The sequence below is a fragment of the Nymphalis io genome, chromosome 14, assembly GCF_905147045.1.
Source record: "Nymphalis io chromosome 14, ilAglIoxx1.1, whole genome shotgun sequence".
Taxonomy (NCBI): domain Eukaryota; kingdom Metazoa; phylum Arthropoda; class Insecta; order Lepidoptera; family Nymphalidae; genus Nymphalis; species Nymphalis io.
Window position 1 is genome coordinate 11,826,594 of NC_065901.1, and position 21,230 is coordinate 11,847,823.

The 21,230-nt window shown below is 37.4% G+C and overlaps 1 protein-coding gene across 1 annotated transcript; it reads left to right on the forward strand.

The window, feature by feature from the left end:
* Nucleotides 1–7,540: 7,540 nt before the first annotated feature.
* LOC126773198 (AP-3 complex subunit beta-2) lies at nucleotides 7,541–21,024 on the forward strand. Its single transcript, XM_050493926.1, has 22 exons — nucleotides 7,541–7,735; nucleotides 8,004–8,111; nucleotides 8,708–8,846; nucleotides 10,040–10,200; nucleotides 10,892–11,035; nucleotides 11,112–11,217; nucleotides 11,780–11,960; nucleotides 12,068–12,177; nucleotides 12,394–12,661; nucleotides 12,735–12,843; nucleotides 12,991–13,102; nucleotides 14,161–14,407; nucleotides 14,797–14,951; nucleotides 15,700–15,797; nucleotides 16,080–16,139; nucleotides 16,713–16,830; nucleotides 17,514–17,673; nucleotides 18,860–19,062; nucleotides 19,151–19,289; nucleotides 19,719–19,828; nucleotides 20,047–20,150; nucleotides 20,361–21,024. The coding sequence occupies exons 1-22, from the start codon at nucleotides 7,629–7,631 to the stop codon at nucleotides 20,509–20,511; spliced, it is 3,090 nt and encodes a 1,029-aa protein (XP_050349883.1). The 5' UTR covers nucleotides 7,541–7,628; the 3' UTR covers nucleotides 20,512–21,024.
* Nucleotides 21,025–21,230: the final 206 nt, after the last annotated feature.

Genomic DNA, 21,230 nt, shown 5'->3' on the forward strand with positions numbered 1-21,230 from the left:
GGAGGCCTTAGCCCAGCAGTGGGACATTAACAGGCTGTTACTGTTATTGTATTAAAATTTAAGTTTAAGCCGATAGTGGTGCTTGTGCTGAACGAATATTATATTTCACAGACATAATATATTCATACGTTAGTTATATAATAAAAGCATATATTTATACTGAAACAATATGGTATGTTATAAAACGTCTATGTAAGTCGGACTATTTATGCAAACGGATTGTTCACAGTACTGCCAATAAACGATCCAGAGAAACGATCCAGAGAACTCTTGAAATGCTTGATAGAATATACGGAATATGTGTTGCATACGGAACGCGTACATACGTACAAATTTTAGCCGACTTTAAAACAAAAGAGTCGACACGTCCTATGTTTACCAGTCTATAGGTCTAATACATTAAATTGTTTTCATTGCAATTTGAACTCTACATACCCGAAAAGTATAATATGAATTGCGTTGGACGCGTCGGAGTAATAACGTTATTCGGTTCGCTTAATATCTTGAAAAATTCAGAAAGTGTCGAATACTGATGAATTTGTTAATACACTCATTGTGTATTAATTAATTATATCTTAATGATATAACTAGCTGTGCCCGCGGTTTCACCCTCGCGAATATTAAAAAATCATTAAGAGCAGACTTATAATATTTCAGTAAATACAACATTTTTAGTTTTATTTTCGTGGAATATTAGTGTTTATTCGGTTTACGCCGCAAACGGATCTTAATAGAGCAACATACAATATTTAATGTAACTGCAAACTAATATATAATATTTAATGTAACTGCAAACGATACCTTCACAGGATTTTTGTTTCTTTTAAAAATAAAACGGAAATTTGTTTTTTTTAATAAGTACTTATTATCACCCAATAATTGGTTCATTTTTCGCCCAGAGAATCGGAATTGCGATTCAAAGGGGAAATACTGCTAGTATTCTTGCCATCATTACAAAGTTTTGTACAAACCGAAAATAAATACGTATGTATTTTCAAACAAACTACTCAACTTCCCTTTGTCATAATATTTCAAAACTATAAAAAGTACTAAAAACGGTCTTATCTCGATATCATTCATAAGAATTAATATTTTATAAAAACGACTTTGCAAATCATGCATTATTTTAGAACAAATTTGATTACCATACAAAATGTTATAGTCAACCTATACGAGTTAACCTACAATAGCAGCATAAGCCGAACCCAATTTATATTATGGATCATATAGATCTGAGTTCAACTTACATTGGAAGTCCAGTTATTTTACAGCAATTGTATCGAATAAATGTTCGACGTGATTCTTTAAATTGATATATCTTTATTATTTATAAACCGATTGAAATAATACAAACACTAATTTTTAGCTAGTGAGTGTGTACTATACTATACTAAAGCATGACTACACACTAAGTGAAGTTAGCTACTATACACTAGTGAAAATCCGTTAAGCTATTTCTAAGATTAGGGTGCACAAACGCACAGACAAACAGACAAAAATTCTAACAATCATTGTTTTGGGTTCTATTGCGTTGATAAAGGACCCCGGTAATAGTTTAATTCATATGTCTTCCATGCACAGACGGCGATCGGTTGCTGATTTATTATATGTATAGGTTTGGTGTGCCGATTAGTAATTTGAGTTGAATCACTAATGGCGATCGGTTACAGATTTATCATATATATATATATGTACACAACATGTATGTCTAAAAAAGTAAAATCCATTTCCAAAAATATACACTAATAAAGTAAAAATTTTAAAATAATATTTAAATGTTCAATCTCACACAAACAATGATACAAAATCGGGTTTTATTTTTATTGAAATTATATACAATAGCTATGCTTTCAGTTCGTGAAAATTTAGTTATTTCTTCTACGATTCCGTTTATCGTATTTCGACAAATTCTTCCCAGGAAATCGAAGAATGAATTCAATTGTAACTACGACGACGCCTTTTTATTACTAGATCCTCAGTTAGATGGATTCGTTAGTCGAGTGTTTTTTTTTTTACTTCTATCTTCACAGACTTATCCGTCTGTGTGTCGTGGCGTTTTTCGAGTGTTTATTTATGTTTTTGTTTCGCCCCGTTAATTTCTAGTATGTTATATATCATAATCTACATATTCAATATACTAGCTATCCATTCCGACTTCATACTGGTGAAATAAGGATTTTTTTTTGTTCAAATGTCTGGAACTCAATCGGAACTACCACATGTAAAGCAGTTATATTTATATAAAGATAATATAATGTTGCTTTTATTCTTACATAGTATATTATAAATATTTTACATTTAAAGCATATTCTTATAATTATCACCACCAACGGGTAGTTGTGAAAGAACTCTATGGAATATTTGTCAAATATAGTTTAAATTTATTATTATTATTTAAAAAAAATTGGATTTGATATATGATAATCTTTAAACTTATAAACTTCTTAGTTTTGACATTCTTTACGTTCGCCACATAAGTCTTTAAGAATCAGGATATTATATAACAAAAATATAGTTAGGAAATTCACAAAAATTTAAATTATTTCATAACTAAAGTTGAGGAAAGAAGGCACTGAACTGCTTTGCCCGTTCTCCTGAAATTTGTAAGTACAGTTTGTTTGATCAAAGTTTGTTTTGGAAAGTTACACTTCACAAAAGAGTCCATGACGTAAACGCTTTTGTAAAATTTCAAACACACCAATAGTTCACTAAGAAAACTACAACAAAAGTAAATTTCCGATTTCAATTCTTTTATCAGTTTTCATCAATTCTTTCGATGTTTGAACTAAAAATAAGTTTCTAAGTTTCCTAAAAATAAAACTGAGTTCCTATCGCAGACAATCATTTATAATAATTAAATCATGGAAACGATTGTTTACTTTTCCATTAATTATATCTACATAACATTTTTTGACACATAATAAACATATAGACACAAATGCATAGTTTCCTATATTAGAATTATTACGAAAGATTTGTTCACGCCTATAAAACTCTTATAATATTATCCAGACTGACTTGCACAAAGCTCAAAATAATTGATAATCATGATTGTGTAATATCGTAAATTCGTATCACAGTAACGTGAAACGTGATATTGACTGAATGCGAAAACCCTTAAGATGGAGACATTTAAAATATAAAATGAGTGATAAAGTTAAGATTTAAAATGGAAATGATTCAGAACAGAAATGCAATAAGGCATCCAGGCTGATGATGACAAAACCAATTTTAAAAACAAAGATGTGAAGTAGAAAAATATTTCTTGTGTTGCGTTACGTTATGAATAATTGACTGATATTGCCGAGCGTGCAATTTCCCGAGTAAGCGCAGCCTTTTGAAGAAACTGCGCAATTTTTGAAGTCAACAAAGTTTTGCAACTATTAAAATTCGTTTGCTAACATTCTTTAGTTGGTATTTTATACTTCCTGTTGCAACAAATGTTATCAAAGATAATTAATTAAATTATGTGAAAGTTTAGAACGTTCTTTTTTAATTATTTACCATTTAGTTAGTTTATTTAGCATTTAGTCGCATGCCAGCTACTGCTTCATCGAATTAAGTATGCATAATTTATGTTTATAACAAAGTGTATATCATGGTCCTACAATACATTAACCTATTATCATATTAATTATAATTAAGAATGATGAAATATTTCAAGTTTATTAAATTTATCTTTAGTTAAATATATATTGCATCGGATTAATAAATTTAAAGGAGTAATAATTGTAGTCCGACGACGACCGAGTGACGATAGTCGAAGATATTGGGAAGTGTATCACGAGGTTAAATTGGAGATGGGCCAGACACTGGGCCAGACACTTGGCCAGACGAGAAAAAGGAAGGTGGACTAAAGTTGTCACGGAGTTGTGGCCTATAGGAGTGAAAAGGCCAGTGGGCAAACGATTTTAGAAAAATGGCGGGTGCTCAATGGATGAGATTAGCAGCCATAGTCCTGAAGAAGTGCGCGGCGGAGCTGTCTCCTGTGTTAACGCGCCTGTTCCAACTTTCTCTCTCTTCGGGATGTGTGCTGGAGGCTTGGAGAAGAGCTAATGTGCAAGCGGTTCCCAATAAAGGGGATCGGTCTGACCCGGCAAATTATCGACCAATAGCTATCACCTCAATACTTTGTAAGGTGATGGAACGGATTCTGAACAACCAACTGATCCATTACCTAGAAGATCACTGTCTAATTAATGATCGTCAGTATGGATTTCGACCAAAACGGTCCACTGGTGATCTTCTAGCGTACGTAACACACCTCTGGGGTGAAGCTATCGACAAGCAAGGAGAATCGTTGGCTGTCAGCCTCGATATCTCCAAGGCTTTTGACAGGGTCTGGCACAGAAGTCTTCTCTCCAAGCTACAGGCTTATGGTCTGCCTGCTCAGCTATGCACCTGGATTGCCAGCTTCCTACACAAGCGTAGCCTTCGTGTTTTAGTAGATGGTTGCGCTTCAAAATTCTATGTAGTGAATCCTGGGTCCCCCAGAGATCTGTGCTATCTCCCACACTCTTTCTTTTGCATATCAATGATATGCTCTCTCTTGGGAACATACATTGCTATGCAGACGATAGTACAGTGCATGGTGGATACCACGGACGCGCAGTGGCTGGGCGGACGGAAACTGAGGAGAGGCGGGAGAATCTTGTCATTGAACTCGATAGGACGTTAGAGCTCATCGCCAAATGGGGTTCTGATAATCTTGTTGAGTTTAATACCAAGAAAACACAGGTATGCGCTCTCACAGCGATAAAGTCACCATTTTCCCTTCTTCCCTCCCTCTGTGGCACACCGCTGATGATACAAAGCAAAATCGCCATGCTCATTCGCCATGGGATGGACGTTCGCTGCGACCTTAGTCCAAGGGATTACATCGAGGCTATTATAAAAACAGCCTCATGGAAACTCGGAGTTCTGAACAAGGTGCGGCGTTTTTTCACGCCACAACAACTGTGCCTGTTATACAAAACACAGGTACGGTCTTGCGTTGAATATTGCTCACACCTTTGGGATGGCTCTGCTAAGTACCTACTGGAGGCCCTGGACCGATTGCAGCGACGTGCAGTACGCATTATTGGCGACGTAAAGGTCACAAACACCCTTGAACCTTTACAATTGCGTCGCGAGATAGCAGCACTCAGCGCTTTCTATCGACTGTATCACGGCGAGTGCTCTGAGAAATTATTCTCTCTAATTCCTGCTTCCCCCTTCCTTCTTAAGTCCACGCGAACTGGTTCTCGATGTCACCGCCTAACTGTGACATCAAATCCATCGTGCACAAAGAAATTTGGCAATTTGAAATTTCTTTGTCGCACTACCAAAAAATGGAATTCCTTACCAGCTTCCCCTGGTAGTACGTGTTCCCCTCCTCTTACAACCCGGGTTCCTTCAAACGAGGCGTGAAGAGGCATCTTGCGGGCCGGCAAGGCGGGGACGGCTAGTACAGAACATTCTTCCTGACTGTACTGGCCGTCGTCGCGTTTGGACTCTACGACCACTTACCATCAGGTGGAGTAGAGTTATTTGCCATCCCGGCGAATATAAAAAAAAAAAGGACCGGGAGAATTGGCGCCTGTAAGGAGGCCTATGTCCAGCAGTGGATTAATGTGGGCTGAATATGATGAAGAATTATACCAACATAATATGACGGATATTTAATAATCATCAATAAATTATATTGTTACGACCGTATTTTCTTATATATTCTTAAAACAGTGTTCAACGGGCATTTTCTTAAACTTGTATAAAATAGATTCAATATATTTATCAGGAAAATTATAAAATATGATTTATGTTTATAAATTTCTTTATATATTTCTGAGGGAGGTAATTTTCACGAATCGTTATTTATTGTTATGTACTTTATTATTAACACATACCGAGAATGTTCGCGATATTAAATAGTAGCTCGTTCCGCGAGTGTACTGTAGCTATTCAGTTTTGCGGTAGCATTTCATTACCTACTCGCTCCTGGCAGTATTGTACATTGTACGTATTATATTGCAATACCCCTTTATTTTCCTTTTTCTATGTTACATATTTTTCTCCAATTACCGTAAAATACGAAACGTTACGGTAACAATAGGATAGCGTGTTTGTACAAAGCTGGCAAAATGCGAGTGAGATTAAGCATTATTGGTTCCGTTGCACAATAAAAATTGACGCATCCCATCTGCATCAAGTATTCATTTGTTCAAACTGCTTTGTTTTGTTATTATCATTGGTTAATGTTTCGAACATATAAACCATAGCCGAAGATTCCGGGTTCAAACTAGGGCAAGCACCGCTGAACTATATGTTTCATTGGTGTTAATAAATCATCTCGCGCTTTCAGAATAGGACTTAGCTCAGCAGTGGGATGTTAATTGTCAAGGTTTAACTATTTTTACTTATATTGTAGAGCTATTAAGATGTACGATAAAACGTTTGAAGCTTGTATGTAGGATCGTTCTTCAAATACAGCAAAAACAAAATGCGTTTAAATAACGAATCAATATGATAACGAAACGATAATAATTATATAATATATATTCTGAAGTTTTTTTTTTAATTTTGTTATTGCAGTTAAAATACGAACTGTGGTTAATATGAATGACATGTTTGTCATTCATAGAACAATAACAATACCTGGGGTTATTGTAGATCTCCATTTTTAATTAGGAGAGTATTAAGTATAAACAAACGGAACTACTCAACATTCTATTGTACTTAAAAAATTTAAATATATCAATAAAATTATTAATTTTAAAATCGTATTATTTGACCCTATTTTTATTTTCTTACTGTCTTGTAATACAGGGAGCCCGTAACTGTGCCGTAACGAACGCTTCGATTTAACGCGTGCCACGATTGTTAAATAGCTACTTATATAAATATTAAAAATTTCACGACACAGATAATGATATTTATTATTTATTATAATTTTGTTTTTTATTATTATACATGAAAAATATATGTAGGTATATATTAATAATTTTTAGTTAAAGACATGGCCCCGAGCCAATATTTTGGAAGTCTATATGACAAAAATGTTACTGATCGCTGATTTACCTTTCAGTTTTAAAAGGACACAATTTCCTGTGAAGGTTTCGTTCGCAGTTACAATAAATAAAGCACAGGGAAAACTTTAATGTATGTCGAAATAGATTTAAGGGAATGTTATTTGTACTTACATGGTTTAGCATTCAAAATAGTACGTAAATAAAAACTGAAAAAGCACAAATTGTACAAAGTATTTAATAGTGTAAGCAGAATATTTTTTTGAATAAAATTGTCAAGTTATAGCTAATTTTAAAAAAAATAAGCTAATATAAATATAATTTAAAAAAATAATTGCAAAGTCAAAGCATTTTGAATTATTATAATTCAGTGGAGATTTTTTCTTATTTAATTACATTTCCGTTTTACTACATTGCATTATTTTACCACGTTTAGCTATCGTTAGTATACATAGAAAGAGGTTCTATCTAAACTAACGATAACTAAACGTAGTTTTGACAGTGACATCTCAAATGTCATAACGTCAACAGACAACAATCGACTTTCGAAGTGGCGAAGTAAAATAATGTTATTAGAAGTTTTTGTAACAATTCATCATTAACATTAGTTTTTAAAAATTAAAAATGACAAGTACCATTTCTTATAACAATGAGAAAGTCGTTCAAGGTGAAGTGGAATATCCCGCTAGTGATCCGGCCTCAGGAGCTTTCTTTCAACCAGATTATAAAAAGTAAGTTATTTCATTCAAATAACTTATAACTTGCGTGAAGTAATTATTCAATACTCGTTATGTTTTGATTCCTTATGTCTCTTTATTCGCTTCTGGTTTTAGTTCTCTTCTTTAATCAGTTTTACAATGTAATTAAATCAAAACTTTCTTTTCAACTACCAAAACAAATTTCTAGTATCATGACGTAAATATCCCATTAATGCGCACTTTACCTATTCAATGACATAGATATATATATTTAGGATTATATTTCACATTTAATCTTCAGGAATGAAGACCTAAAGCAAATGCTGGATGGGTCTAAAGATTCTTTGAAACTGGAGGCTATGAAGAGGATCATCGGAATGATTGCTAAAGGGAGAGATGCATCTGATTTGTAAATATTTGTTCATTACAATTTCTACATCATTTTTGTGTGCACAGTATTGTTACACTAAATTAAGTAATATAAAAAGTTAGGAAGGTAACACATACATAGATAATCTTCATTTGGAGGCATCTAACTATTACTTAGACATTAGTTAATGTGACAAAACATGACAGTTAAATAATGAAAAACAATAATGTGTTCATTCTAAATATACTTAGCTTGAGTTTTCTAGGTGGTACAGCTTTCTGCAAGCCCACCTGGGTAGGTACCACACATTCATCCGATATTCTACCGCTAAACAGCAATACTTAGTATTGTTGCATTCCAGTTTGAAGGATAAGTTAGCCAGTGTAACTACAGGCATAAGGGACATAACATTTTCATGATGTAAATGATCACCAACCCCCATAGACAAAGGCATTGTAAGAAATGTTAACCATTGCTTAAATCGCCAACCTTGGGGGTTGGCAGCGCATTGGCGATTTAAGAAATAATTAATATCTCTCACATCACCAATGTCTATCTATGTAGTGATCACTTAGTCTGTCAGCTTAATCTTTTGTTCATGTGCCTTCTTAAAATAATAAAAAAAAATCCTTAAGGTTTCCAGCAGTTGTTAAGAATGTAGTGTCAAAAAATATAGAAGTTAAGAAGCTGGTGTACGTGTATCTCGTGCGGTACGCTGAAGAGCAACAGGACCTTGCCTTGTTATCCATCAGTACATTCCAAAGGGCGCTGAAGGTATATAGTCTTTATTGTTTCCATCTAAGATTATTGATAGGATTTTAATATATTTACATAGGTTTTTTTTTATTAGGTAAACAATGATACTGTATTGCATTAAATAAATCGATTAATAACAGGACAAGCACTAACAGTTTCCACTTAAAAATAGTACAAAAAATAGAAAATAGCAGTGAGAAAAAAAAAATATATATATATATATATATATATATATATATATAGATCTACAATACAATTTCAACTTTATCGACAGACATCTAACATTTTACAATTAAAATTAAGATTATAAAATCAAGATAATTTAACAAATGATAAGAGAATAATAATTATAATAGAATACTAATATAATCGAAAATTTATTAAAAATCATTCATTTTCAAATATCTTTAAATAAGATTAGAATAAATAAAATTAGATTACAAGACTTTAAAATATAGCAATCAGAATAATGCTCTGCATCTAAATGCATCACTTAAAAAAATAAGGCTAAGGATATTAAACAGACCTTAGTGTAAACTTATTAGTAACAGCCTGTGAATGTTCCACTGCTGGGCAAAGGCTTCCTCTCCTTATTTTTTTAGGAGGTTTGGAGCTTATACTCCAAGCTGCTCCAATGCGGGTCAGTGGAATACACATGTGGCAGAATTTAAATTAAATTAGACACATGCAGGTTTCCTCACAATCTTTTCCTTTAATGTCAAGCATGAGATGAATTATAAACACAAATAAGGCACATGAAAATTCAGTAATGCTTGCCCGGGCTTGAACCCACGATCATCGGTTAAGATTCACGCATTCGAACCACTAGACCATTGAAGAATAAAGTATTATTACCAGCTTGAGATAAGTTATTAATCTTTACGTGTACTTTGTTGTGATGAGAAAAGGTAAAGGTAAATTTGTGTCTATGCAAAATTGATCCTACAAGAACATTACTCTTTGATAATTACCATAGACAAAAACTTACCTAATTCCTATTTATATAATAAAAACAGTTAAAATATTATTAAAGTTACATAAAAATATGTTCATGTTGTTATGATGGAAGTTTTATGGATATTTTTCTTTAATCTACCATCTTATAGCTGATCCTTCATCACCTAGCCATCAATGTTTAATCTCAAGATTGGCAGCCGTGACCGAAATCGGTCAAGAGGATATCTTCATCATCATCATCTGTTCTGTTTCAGGACCCAAATCAATTAATTAGAGCGAGTGCTCTCCGAGTTCTATCATCCATCCGCGTACCAATGATTGTCCCAATTGTAATGCTAGCGATACGCGACTCGGCCAGTGACATGAGTCCATATGTTAGGAAGACTGCTGCTCACGCCATTCCTAAGCTGTACAGGTAAATGTAAATGGAGTGAAAAATTAAAATTAAATTATTGATAAATTACTTCGTAATATTATAGATGCGGAAGTGAGTTTGTTAGTTTATTTATTACTTTGTTTTAAAAAAAATATTTGCTTGCATTCCGTCCGTAACATCCGTAACAGCCTGTGAATGTCCCATTGCTGGGCTAAAGGCCTTCTCTCCATTTTTTGAGGGGAAGGTTTGGAGCTTATTCCACCATGCTGCTCCAGTGCGTGTTGGTGGAATACACATGTGGCAGAATTTCAGTGAAATTAGACACGTGCAGGTTTCCTTCACCGAAAAGCACGAAATGGATTATAATCACAAATTAAGCACATGAAAATTCAGTAGTGCTTGCCCAGGTTTGAACCCACGATCATCGGTTAAGATTCACGCGTTCTTGGGCCATCACCACTGGCATCACCACTGGGCCATCTCGGCCATCTGCATTACAAAGGTCAAATTAATGGCCATAAAAAGCTCGATAATTTGCTTAACCAATACTATTTTAGCTTTTCCTTAGTCACATTTCAATGCTATCTGACCTCCTAGTAAGCTACTTGGTATTATTGCTTAGATGAACCAATGCGTATTTATTGTTCCATCTATTAGGTTCAGTAAGGTTGAAATACATGTGGCTCGCCGTGTTCTGTTTTGTTAAGCCTTTCTTATTCTTGTGGTACAGTCTAGATCCAGATCAGAAGGAAGAGCTGGTCGCGATCATAGACAAACTTTTGTCCGATAAAGCGCCTTTAGTTGTCGGTTCAGCGGCCATGGCTTTCACCGAAGTGTGTGGAGATCGCATGAGTTTAATTCACAGAAGCTACAGGTATGTTGTAGTAATAGAAGTAAATTTCTACTTAATTAAATCAAAGAGGATTTACAGTACATTTTTTTTTGTATAGGAAACTTTGCTCCCTACTGGCGGACGTGGACGAATGGGGCCAGCTGACATTGCTGAATGTCCTGACCGTCTACGCCAAGACCTGCTTCCCAAATCCAAATAATGATGTTAGTATTCAAACCGTACCGTACCGTAACAGCCTGTGAATGTCCCACTGCTGGGCTAAAGGCCTCCTCTCCTCTTTTTGAGGAGAAGGTTTGGAGCTTATTCCACCACGCTGCTCCAATGCGGGTTGGTGGAATACACATGTGGCAGAATTTCAGTGAAATTAGACACATGCAGGTTTCCTCACGATGTTTTCCTTCACCGTAAAGCACGAGATGAATTATAATCACAAATTAAGCACATGAAAATTCAGTGGTGCTTGCCCGGGTTTGAACCCACGATCATCGGTTAAGATTCACGCGTTCTTACCACTGGGCCATCTCGGCTCAACACAACATGTATTCAAACACAACAACTTAACAATCATGGCTAAAAGTTTTTCCTCTTAAGATGAAACACGGTAACCTCACGATGGTCGCCTACGTCAGGGATTGCAAAATGATTTAAGTAATATATAGGAGTGGGATCACAAATTTTGGTTAACAGAGATGCATATATTTTGAGCACTCTCTCTTTCGCACCGATTGCAAATAAACGTGATGGAGCCGACCCGACCGCCCGCAGAGCTACTCGAGCGACAGCGACAAGCCGTTCTACGAGTCGGACAGCGAGGGCGCGGGGGGGGCGGAGGGCGCGGTGGACGGCGACCTGCGCCTGCTGCTGCGCGCCGCCAAGCCGCTGCTGCAGAGCCGCAACGCCGGCGTCGTCATGGCCGTCGCGCAGCTCTTCTACCACTGCGGGCCCGGTGACTGCACTTTATTAGTTTTCATATCCTCGTTTGCCTTGTCGTAATCGGGTAACATTGACTTAGCTCCCTGGAACGGAGTCTGTTATTGATTTTATTTTATGCAGTTCAAGAATTACAGCCGGTAGCGAAGGCCATGGTTCGTCTGCTGCGGGCGCCCATCGAAGTGCAGAGCGTAGTGCTGAACTCCATAGCCTCCCTCACCGTCACCAGGCGGGTGAGAGCTTAAAAAATCCTGATTATCCTGCTTACTTATTTACACATCATATGTAACAATTAAAGGTAAATAAGAGAAGTTTGCTGTTCGAATCTTTAGTACAAAATAATTTTACAGAAAAAGCGCTTTAAAAAAAATTCAAATCGTTTAACGGTTCAAACTATTAAGCTATACAATATTAGTGCATATTGTCATATGATACATTGTACATCACAGTCCATCTTCGAGCCGTTCCTGAAATCGTTCTTCGTTCGGAACTCCGACCCGACCCACATTAAGCTCCTGAAGCTGGAGATCCTCACCAACCTGTCGACGGAGACCAGCGCGCCGGTCGTGCTCCGCGAGTATCAGACCTATGTCACCTCCAACGACAAGGCCTTCGTGGCCGCCACCATACAGGCCATCGGCAGGCTCGCCGTGGCCATACACACCGAGACGGAGACTTGCCTCAACGGACTGCTGCATCTGCTATCGAGCAAAGATGGTAACGATTTTTTTCATTTTGCAATTTTTTTTTGTCACCACTATCGATCGTCAACAGTGGCTTTTCGTTACAGAGTGGGCGGTGTGCGAGGCCGTGGTGGTGGTGAAGCGCGTGGTGGGGGGTGGGGCCGCGTCCGCTCGTGCCGCCGTCTCCCGCGCCGCCAAGCTGCTGCTCACCGACAGGTAACGTTACATTAGTGGGGGTGGGCGAGGCCGCAGTTGTGGTAAAACGCATGATGGGTGAAAATTTTAAACTAGATATTCCGAAATGTATATGTATTTGCTATTTATGTAAAAAATTGTAAAATATTTTGTGATACTCTTGTGCAGATTAGCAGGCAACGCCCGCGCAGCCGCCGTGTGGCTGGTGGCGGAGCACGGGGCGAAGCACCCGCGGGCCGCCGCCATACTGGCGCACATGGCGTCCAACTTCGCCGACCAGGTCGCTGAGCTAAACCACAACTAAACATCTTTAAGTAAAACTTAAGTTTGCAAAGTGTCATGAGTTCTCTCTATTGAATGACAATACTAATTCGGTACTATTTACAACAACACATACATAGATAAGTTAAGATAGATAGAATATTTAGACGATAGAGACCAAACTTGTCATTGATAATCATTGGGTAGATTGATAATCACTGGTGGTAGGGCTTTGTGCAAGCTCGTCTGGGTAGGTACCACCCACTCATGAGATATTCTACCGCAAAACAGCAATACTTGATATTGTTGTGTTCCGGTTTGAAGGGTGAGTGAGCCAGTGTAATTACAGGCACAAGGGACATAAAATCTTAGTTCCCAAGGTTGGTGGCGCATTGGCTATAAGCGATGGTTGACATTTCTTACAATGCCAATGTCTAAGAGCGTTTGGTGACCACTTACCATCAGGTGGCCCATATGCTCGTCCACCTTCCTATTCTATAAAAAAAAAAAAAAAAACGTAAACTGCATGCAATCTGTTATTCTAGTGTGCTTGAGTTATTAAAATAAAACCATAAAAGTCACTGACGCTAATGTTTATTTAAAAGTATTTATATTATAATTATCCTAAATTTACACGGACTTATTTTTAATATATCATTTTTGCTGCTTGCGATTAGCGAAGAACCTTCAACGGGTCTGGCGCCCAATATTTTAAGGTTTTTAGTCTTGTTGCTAGTTCAGACCGGCGGGCAGAAACCAGGTCCTTAGCTGAACAGCAATTCGACCTATTGCCAGGACGACTTTTTGGTAAAAATGTATCGATTATATACCCATATATCCTGGGATCCTGGAACATTATTCACACTCGGTCATCTGATCCCAGACTAAGCAGAGCTCGTACTATGGAAACCAGACAACTGATATACTACACATACTATTTTTCTTTTGTAAATACATACTTATATAGATATATATTACTGATTGTCAATTTATAATTGACGTCAATCGATAGAAGGACGTCAGCAATATGTATACAATCATTAGGGATGTAACAGTGCGCGCTCGACGAACTTCCAGGACGAGCTCGTGAAGCTCCAGCTGCTGTCGCTGGCGGTGAAGCTGTCGCTCACGCAGCCGGACACGCTGCCCATGTGCAAGTACGTGCTGGCGCTGGCGCGCTACGACGCGAGCTACGACGTGCGCGACCGCGCGCGCATGCTACGCCGGTTCGTAGAGCCCGAGCACGGCGGCCTGCTGGGCCAGTACGCGAAGCACATCTTCTGCCCGGACAAGCCCAAACCGACCGTGCATTGTAATTACAAAGGTGGGTTACACTCACTTACAAGATCGTGGTTAGTGATATAGTGACCTCGACTTAGTGACCAGCTAGGCGGTGGTCTATTGATGAATATTATTGAGTTTTTCGTCAAGAAATTCTCAGCAGCAACTCGAAGTTTTAAAATATACTCTCCCGTGTTTCGGAAAGCACGTAATGTCGTACTGTGAACTCTTTCCTGTCATATCGGATTTGCCGTCCCAACTAATCTGAAATCGGTCAGGAGGACACATTATCGATTAGTTACTAAACCTCTTCCGGTTATATATTTAGCCTGTCTATTTACCTATTAGTAAGCAGTGGTGACCACTTACCATCAAGTGGACTTATCCGCGTTCATGTAACGAATAATGGTTTTTTTACTTCATCCCTGCCAGAACGAGACCAGTACACGGTGGGATCTCTCTCGCAGTACATCGGCTCGGCGGCGGTCGGGTACCGCCCGCTGCCGTCTGCTCCTCGGGAGACCATTGGAGCAGAGCTTCGTGATATCGCTGTGCCTGTTAGTACACCTGCAGCTGAAGAGGGACAGGTGAGAATAATAAGGAGTCAGATATTTTTCTAGTGTGAAATTATGGTGGTGAAAGGTAACCACTAGTCATTTTGACCATGAGTATCCTTACTAATGTTATAAATTTGAAAATGTGTTGGAATTGGTGTGCCTTTTTATCGAGTCAATCGTTTGATATTTTTTTGTGTTGATGGTTTTTTTTATGAAATAAAAATAGCAAATAGGCCAACTGATGGTAAGTGGTCACCAACGCCCATAGACATTGGCATTGTATGATATTTTAAACATCGATTACATCGCCCGTTCGTTTACTCCCTTGAAATTCATTCGTTCATTCATTCATTTCTATGGACCTCCAGTGCATGACAATATGAAAAAGGTCTACAACCAGTCGCATGATACTTACAATTCCAAACTCAATAAATGTATAGTAACAGTCTGTGAATGTCCCACTGCTGGGCTAAGGCCTCCTCTCCCTTTTTGAGGAGAAGGTATGAAGCTTATTCCCCCACGCTGCTCCTATGCGGGTTGGTGGATGCACATGTGGCAGAATTTTAGTGAAATTAGACACATGCAGATTTCCTCACGATGTTTTCCTTCACCGTCAAGCACGAGATGAACTATAATCACAAATTAAGCACATGAAAATTCAGAGGTGCTTGCCCGGGTTTGAACCCACGATCATCGGTTAAGATTCACGCGTTCTTACCACTGGGCCATCTAGGCTGCGCAATATATGTAAATTTTATTATTTAATGTTAAATTTTAGAAGAACAAGAGCTTCTACTCGGAGCCGGACAGCGACGGCTCGGAATCCTCGTCGGCGACCTCGTCTGATTCCAGCAGCTCCGAGGACTCGTCCGACGAGTAAGTGTTTCCTTCATGTGTATAAACTTATAAGCCGACAGTCCGACAGAGTCTATCCGCCCCATTAGATTAATTCTCCTCTCAGTACTTCAGAGAGATTGCCTGGTAGAGGTAACTTTCACTTTGTACACATTTTTTTTTTATTTAGTTAAGTTTATTCATTTTACAATCGCTTCTCTTTGTGTGCAAAATATAAATTTACAGTAACGATAAAATGTTTATATTAATAGGAAATTAGTCTCAAAGTATTTTTCTATTTTTTATTTTAAATATATATTTTAGGGAAAAGTCAAACGGTGTTGAAAAGAAAGAGAATAAAACAAAAGAAACGAACAATTACAAGTAAGTGATATAATTTTTAATTCCTATTAATAATAATATTGTCACCTGAACCGAATGTTTCTTTTTGAAAAATTACTCGTATCATTAGATAACATACATGTGTATTATTCTGATTATTGTCACTAGATGGCGCTGTTTTCTTTCCGTACAAATCGTTAATTATCATAAATCACAAATATAATAAATGTTATAATAATAATAATAATAATAATGTCCTCCAGACCGATTTCTTTAGAGATTAGCTAACTACGCAGGAGATATTATAGTGCACAAGTGTGGGTGCAAACACAAGTGCACTCTTTATTCCCTAACTCTCATAATCCGATGGGACGACAATCACGACACGACCGGAAAGAGTTCAGGCGCAGGACCAACTTTACGTGCTTTCGTGAGGCACGGGAGTGTACACACTTCCAAATTTCAGACTCCGGGCTGCTGAGCATTTTCTGTCAGAAAACCCTAATAACTTTTTAATCTTTTTCCTTGGCATAATCTGATTCTACTTCTCATATAAAATCCGTCCAGCCTCCCAGTTATATACTATGTTACTACTACTATATACTCGTTCGACAGATCATCCAACTCAGACTCATCAGACTCCGAGTCGGATAGTGACACGTCGTCGAACTCGGAGAGCGAGACGGAGGGTTCGGAGAGCAGTGAGGACAATAACAAGAAAGAAAATCAAAAGGTACTTGAGAAATAATATTCAAAAGTATAATAAATTTATACTTTTCATATAATTGAAAAAATGAAAAAATGAAAAATAGTTTATTCTTTATCAAGTTGTACATAGCATATAAAGGTTGGGACCCTCTAGTGAGTATAATATAATACTCGTGACAGAAGGACCCGCTCTTCCATAACATACAATTCTGTCCATGTTCTTAAAAAGAATAAACAATATCTTACTATATACTAAAACTCACAATCAGTAGGTAAACTAACATTATATCAAAATGAATTTTACTTGTATGTTTGTGTGTGTGTGTGTGTGTGTGTGTGTGTGTGTGTGTATGTATAGATGTGTATGTATATATATATATATATATATTATTATGGTAAATTTAATATAATATATATATTATTATGGTAGATGCGGGCAGCTACTGTTTATAAATAAAAACAAATATTCAGCTCGGCAGCCGTTTAATTATTATAAGACTTCTTGCAATCAACATCAAATCTTTTGGTGTATAGTTATTAAAGAGCTGCATTAATTTACCAAAAATGTTTTGCTGAAATAAAAATATTATTAAAGAAAAACTATTTACATTTCCATAAGACCTCTAAATGTAATATATGCTGCTTTACCTATTGTAATATTTTCTTAAACTTTGAAAATTCTTGATAAAAGTTATATTCATGTATTAGGAAACACCGAAATCAGAAGTAAAGGATAAAAAGAATGAGAAGTCAAACTTAGAATTGCTTCTGGAACTGGACGAAGTTGCCAGTTCGTTGCCGACCATGACTCCCACTTGTGGGGGATTCTTATCCCCTCCGACGGTGCCACCGCCTGGAATTGGTGACGGTTAGTATTAAACAATTATTATTAAGAACTATATCAGTACTTAAAGTAGTATTGACTTATTCCTCTCTTCAAGTTTTCTCATCAAAACACATATCCACACGAATCTTTATTCATGATATATACGTGAATATAAGGATTTTTTTAACCAGCATACCTTAGGTATTGAAAATATATAATTATTTTTTTTTTATAGAAAAGGAAGGCGGACGAGCATATGGGCCACCTGATGGTAAGTGGTCACCAACGCTCTTAGACATTGGCATTGTAAGAAATGTCAACCATCGCTTACATATCCAATGCGCCACCAACCTTGGGAACTAAGATTTTATGTCCCTTGTGCCTGTAATTACACTGGCTCACTCACCCTTCAAACCGGAACACAACAATATCAAGTATTGCTGTTTTGCGGTAGAATATCTGATGAGTGGGTGGTACCTACCCAGACGAGCTTGCACAAAGCCCTACCACCAGTAATAGTATAATTAATGTTAGGGTAAGGTAGACTAACAAATTGATTTAACGTTCGGTGGTCAAATTATCTCAAAATCATTAATTGCACGGAACAAAAGTTCCTCCTTAAATAGCCACTCAATTTTCAGATTGTGTCCTCTGTGACACTTATATACTCACGCTCTAGGTTTGCTGGAAGAAACCTCTAATAGAGTTATACCTACTTTGTATAGTTGTTTTTTATGTTAAATGTTTTTAAGTTATAAGTTTCCTAACATCTCCTGCCTCCCCCCCCCTCAAAAGCAGGTGAAATGATGAGTTAAAACTTGTAAATAACAAAATTTCTAGGTGGTAGGGCTTAGTGCAAAGCCCGTTTGAGATGGTACCAACTACTCATTACGTAATCTGCCGCTAAATACCAGTACTTACTATCGCTGTGTTCCGGTTTGAAGGGTGAGGGAGCCAGTGTAACTACAGCATATGCAGGGGACATAACATCTTCGTTCTCGAGGCTGGTGGTGCGTTGGCGATGTAAGGAATGTTTAATATTTCTTTCTAAACTCTATCGTCTATACCACCTGGCCGGTGGTGTAGACATTTCATCAGGTGGCCCATTTACTCGTCTACCTACCTTTAACATAAAAAAATACACTTATAACTTACTCTTAGTATATGATTACTCTTTCATATTTGGCATTATAAAGGGTACTCAGACTCCCCATTTGCATATTTCCAGCGGACAGTATCACGCCCGTCGGCCCGTCGCTGGTGCCGCCCACGCAGACCGAGGTGATCCCGCGCGTGACGTCACGCGGGCTGAGCGTGACGCGGCGCTGGTCGCGCGCGCCGCACCTCTACTCGCACCGGATGTGCGCCGTCGAGCTCACCTTCACCAACCACACAGCCGACGACATCGACAACATCCGCGTCAACAGGAAGGTGAGCTAGCCCTCTCCCCCCACTCCATCTCACCTACAACGTGGTCTTTATTATAATATATATATTAATAGTGTAACATTATCCTCAGACGCTAACAGGAGCGCGCGCTATCCACGAGTTCGCGGTGATCCCACGCCTGGGCGGCGGCGCCAGCGTGACGGGCACGTTGGGCGTGGACTTCGCGGACACCATACAACCGATTGAATTCACAATCATCAGTTCATTAGGTCAGTGAGCTAGATGCCAGAACTATTGGTACAAAATTGATTTAGAAGCTTTTGAAAAGTTGGGTTTGATTTTTTTGATGCATTTCTCTTTACCTAAGCTTTTGGGTTAGATTATCAAGTATACAGTGTTTTAAATATGTATTAACATAAGTTTATTATTTAAGTAATTTTACTTTCTTTTACCTTTTACTGCATTGAATGTAACGTTTGTGTTGGCAGCATGTGTACAAGGCATAGACTGAGCCCAAGGTTGGTGGCGCATTGGTGATGTAAGCGATGGTTAACATTTCTTACAATGCCAATGTCTATGGGCGTTGGTGACCACTTACCATCAGGTGGCCCATATGCTCGTCCGCCTTCCTATTATATATAAAAAAAATTATATTATATGGAAGTTTTAATATCGCTATCGTGTATATTCCCTGTCAGGTGAGGTGAGTGCGTCGATCACTCCACCCGTGGGGGAGTTGATGCGCGCTGTCAGCATGTCGTGTGCGCGCTGGGACAGAGAGCACAGGGGACTGCGGGGCATGACCGAGGTACACGCACACACATACACTACCATGCACACACAATGGTTGTACACACGTGATACTGGACGCTCACACATACTTAAAACATATATTAAGTATACATAAATCAATTAGATTTATAATAAATAATAAAAAAATATATAATCACCGTTGATATAAATACAATAATATAAAATTATTTATAAAAATAAGACAAAAAGAATAATTACTTATGTATCGTTCAGTGCAACAAGCAAGCTGCCAAACTGGAGGATGAGCAAGCTGTGTGCAAGCGAGTGTTCGAGACGGCCAACGTGGCCGCCGTCACCGCCACTGGAAACTTCCTTAGGTGAATATAATATAACTTTATTTATACCGCAAAATTCGGCATACGTCAGACTTTATATTTTCATAGCCACTAAATGGAATAAAAGTTGCTTAGCTGTGGCGTCAATTAGCGACGAATTACAACACATACAATAGTCAATTTTAATGATGAGAGCCGGGGGCAAACACCAGTATTACTATAAATAATAATTTAAACTATATACAATTTCAGGTTCGCCGGTCGAATGATGTCATCGCAAGATTTAGTTTTGTTATCTGTGAAAATAGAAGAAGACTCCTCTATGGTCACCGCCAATTGTTCCAACATGGCGATCGCGTCGTTGTTAGCCAATCAAATCGCACAGGCGTTTGCTAGAGATTAAATTAAATTGAGCGCGCATGTTGTACATTTTTTCTTACATTTAATTTGCCAATAGCTTAATTAGATTTATTCGAAAAGACTCGATTTATATATATATATGTATAAATCGAGTCTTGAATATAATTAAGATCTGCATTGGTATTCTTAATATTTTTCAACTTTACATATTGTTGTACTGTAATGATGAGGTGACAACTATTAATATTTAAAATATCATTCGCTAATAATTTACGACCATAATGTATAAGCGTTGATTAGCGAATGATTAGTTAAAATGCCGCGTCTTCTTCTTTCAAATGTCAAATCAATAATGATAGAAAGAGAGATATCAGTGTTTAGTCTAGTTTAACGTTAATATATACCACTTCACTTATATTATGTATTTTTTTTTATCAAATACCTGTAAAGTAGACGATTTTGTAAAGCACTGTATTGTTTTTAAAACTTTTCACTGTGCTTAGGTATAAGTTGTACTCATTATACGTAAAGTTCTCATTATACGAATATATTCATACATCTTGTATTTTATTGGAACCATAATTATTTCTTTTTAAATGTCGGTAATTTTTGTACCCATAATAATGTTGTAAGCTGACATGGCCCAGTGGTAAGAACGCGTGAATCTTAACCGATGATCGTGGATTCAAACCCGGCAAGCAACACTGAATTTTCATGTGCTTAATTTGTGATAATTCATCTCGTGCTTTACGGTGAAGGAAA

What these genes read in the sequence shown, in the direction of transcription:
- LOC126773198 (XM_050493926.1), top strand. Translation starts at nt 7,629, where the DNA reads ATGACAAGTACCATTTCTTATAACAATGAGAAAGTCGTTCAAGGTGAA. An exon ending in GGGAGAGATGCATCTGATTT is followed by an intron (nt 8,112 to 8,707) that starts GTAAATATTTGT and finishes AAAATCCTTAAG; the next exon opens with GTTTCCAGCAGTTGTTAAGA. An exon ending in CACAATCATCAGTTCATTAG is followed by an intron (nt 19,290 to 19,718) that starts GTCAGTGAGCTA and finishes ATTCCCTGTCAG; the next exon opens with GTGAGGTGAGTGCGTCGATC.